The 2,584-nt window shown below is 39.3% G+C and overlaps 1 protein-coding gene across 1 annotated transcript; it reads left to right on the top strand.

Moving 5' to 3' along the window:
* Window positions 1-239: 239 nt before the first annotated feature.
* Window positions 240-1,590, top strand: Pmar_PMAR014846 (hypothetical protein; the record flags this gene model as incomplete). The annotated part of the gene is made up of 5 exons (XM_002774687.1): window positions 240-349; window positions 402-496; window positions 575-744; window positions 1,353-1,494; window positions 1,541-1,590. Coding segments are annotated over 5 exons (567 nt in total), but the record flags the coding sequence as incomplete, so codon positions are not given.
* Window positions 1,591-2,584: the final 994 nt, after the last annotated feature.

The raw sequence follows: 2,584 nt of genomic DNA, 5'->3' as shown, positions 1-2,584 counted from the left end.
TGAAGACCGAAGGGAATGTGGTGTCCCAAATTGGAAAAGAGTATTCCCTTCTCCCTTCGGTCAATGGACCCTCCAATGACTAAGGGCGAAGGGGATACTCCATCGCTCTGGATTCAACTCAGACGTGGCAGTTTTATTCAGATAGAGATTGATCGGGATCAAATCTGGCTTCTATCTGATCAACACCCCGTGCTTTGGTTTGCCAGGCCGCCGCTCTGTATTCAACATTACTCTACCATATGACCATCGACAATCCAAATGTGTCGTCAATAGTCCGCATGTTGGTAGCCGATATCATGGGCATTCCTGATGAACTAGGGGATGCCCGAGTAAACGAGAGATTTCATTGGTGAGTTATTAACAGCAATACTCTCACTCCCTTCAGTGCTTCTGAATTTCAGGGCCTTATCGCCTCTAGCATGTAAACAAGTGGATTTCGGCATCGCTGAGATCCCTGAGAATTCGGTGCTGACGAGCCTCATCAGGACGCTGGAGCGTAGGGAACACACGCGTGTCGGTAGGTTAGTTTCACTTCACACAAATTGATTATGTAAATGAGCTCTCTTTCATTCAGGGGAAGTGAACAGTACCGGCGGCAAGTCCCTACCCCCTTCACTGCAGTGCCAAACGCTAGTTAGGCAATTACAGACAAACGGCTCGGTGCTGAAAGAAAGAGCGGCCATTCTGCGGTTTCTGGCTTTGATGATGGGGACGGCTGATAAGGAGAACCTGTGTGGGAATATGGTAACCCGTTGTTGTTGATGATGATGTTGTTGTATATGTTGTTGTATATGTTGTTGTATATGTTGTTGTTGTTGTTGTTGTTGTTGTTGTATATGTTGTCGTTGTTGTTGTTGTATATGTTGTTGTTGTTGTTGCTGTTGTCGTTGTTGTTGTTGTTGTTGTATATGTTGTTGTTGTTGCTGTTGTCGTTGTTGTTGTGGTTGTTGTATATGTTGTTGTTGTCGTCTGATGCCAACTTTAAGCCTTATAACTATATACAGCAAGACTATACAATATACCTTAATCCTATTCATATAAAATATGAATAGCTTTTTAAGACCCGCATCGGTGTTTACTTCATTCTACCATGAGTATCTTCGCGAAAGGCATACGTCTTATCTATCGCAACGACGAAGAAAACTCATGGACATATTGCCACTGCATAACTTCTTTCCAAAACAGCGACCAGATTGTTGTTGTTGAAAATCATTGCACTTGAATTCTCCCATTAGTAATCACTTAATGCAGCCTTAGGATTTCCCATTAAAGCTCACTATCGTCGTAGCATTCAACGTTAAAACGGCACCGCAGTGCAAAGTTTTCCACTATACGATTTGCCATTTTCTCAGGACGTCCTTGCGCACGCGTGCACGCAGCCTACACCCAACAATGAGGGAGCAGCGGTGAAGATGCTCAGTGGCTCCGTAGCGGCTCGAGGACCTTCCAACAGCAACACTTCGAATGAAGTTATATCGGTTGTTGAAATCAAGGGTGATGTTGCTGGGGTAGCTGATTTTATAAATGAATGTGATATCAGGGGCGACCGAGTCGGAGCTCGTACGAGACTTAGTATTCGTTCTGCAAGGCGTAGACGGCAGTATTTTCAGGTTGGTGTTGGTGATAAAGATTAATTATAAATTTTGTAATTTTACGGTAGCTTAATATTTCTAATAAAACTAGTAGCAATAACGAATTTCACATTGTTGATTACAATTCCAATTTTACATGAAATACATTTTTTCGGTTTTACATGAAAAAAGATTACAATTTTTTCAGTTTTACATGAAAAGAATGCAATTTTTCCAGTTTTACATGGAAAAAAATGACAATTTTTCCAGTTGTACATGAAAAAAATACAATTTTTCCAGTTTTGCATGGAAAAAAATGACAATTTCTTCAGTTTTACATGGAAAAAATACAATTTTTCAGTTTTACATGGAAAAAAATGACAATTTTTTCGGTTTTACATGAAAAAAATTTACAGTTTTTTAGTTTTACATGGGAAAAAATTACAATTTTTTCAGTTTTACAGTAAGTAATTTAATATTACGGATAAAAAAATGGATTTTACATTATCGATTTTACATTGAAAAAACAACTCGAAAATTTTGCATTTTTTTTTTCGCATTAGTTTCTGGGTCAGCGTATTTTCATATGATCGTTTTCTGATGAAATGTCTCCAACAAATTTAATGGAGCTTAACGACCCGTTTTACAAGGGGTGGCGTAAAACTCGGTGAAAAAACGCGATATTCGCGGATTCCTGTAGTAGTCGTGAAATATTATTTTCACTAGTGTTTTTCATATCACTGGGGTGAAAGTCTAATAGAAAAGTTCTCTATGGTGGCACGCTCAGAATTAAACTCATTTCAAGAACCTAAATTCACAGTAGAGTTTCATCCTAGTGATATGAAAAACAGTAGTGGAAAACATAGTTCACGACTACTGCATATCACCGCGAATATCGCGTTTTTCGCAGAGTATTACATCACTAAAGGTAAAATGAGGAGTCTTAAACCGCACAGGTTCAATCCTCGCACGGAGCGTTATATATTTGGTGGTAGCAGTAACGGTCGAGATAT

This window comes from Perkinsus marinus, assembly GCF_000006405.1.
Source record: "Perkinsus marinus ATCC 50983 genomic scaffold scf_1104296957874, whole genome shotgun sequence".
NCBI classification, from domain to species: Eukaryota; Perkinsozoa; order Perkinsida; family Perkinsidae; genus Perkinsus; species Perkinsus marinus.
Note: the sequence above shows the minus strand (reverse complement) of the source record. Positions and strands in the feature narration are given on the sequence as shown.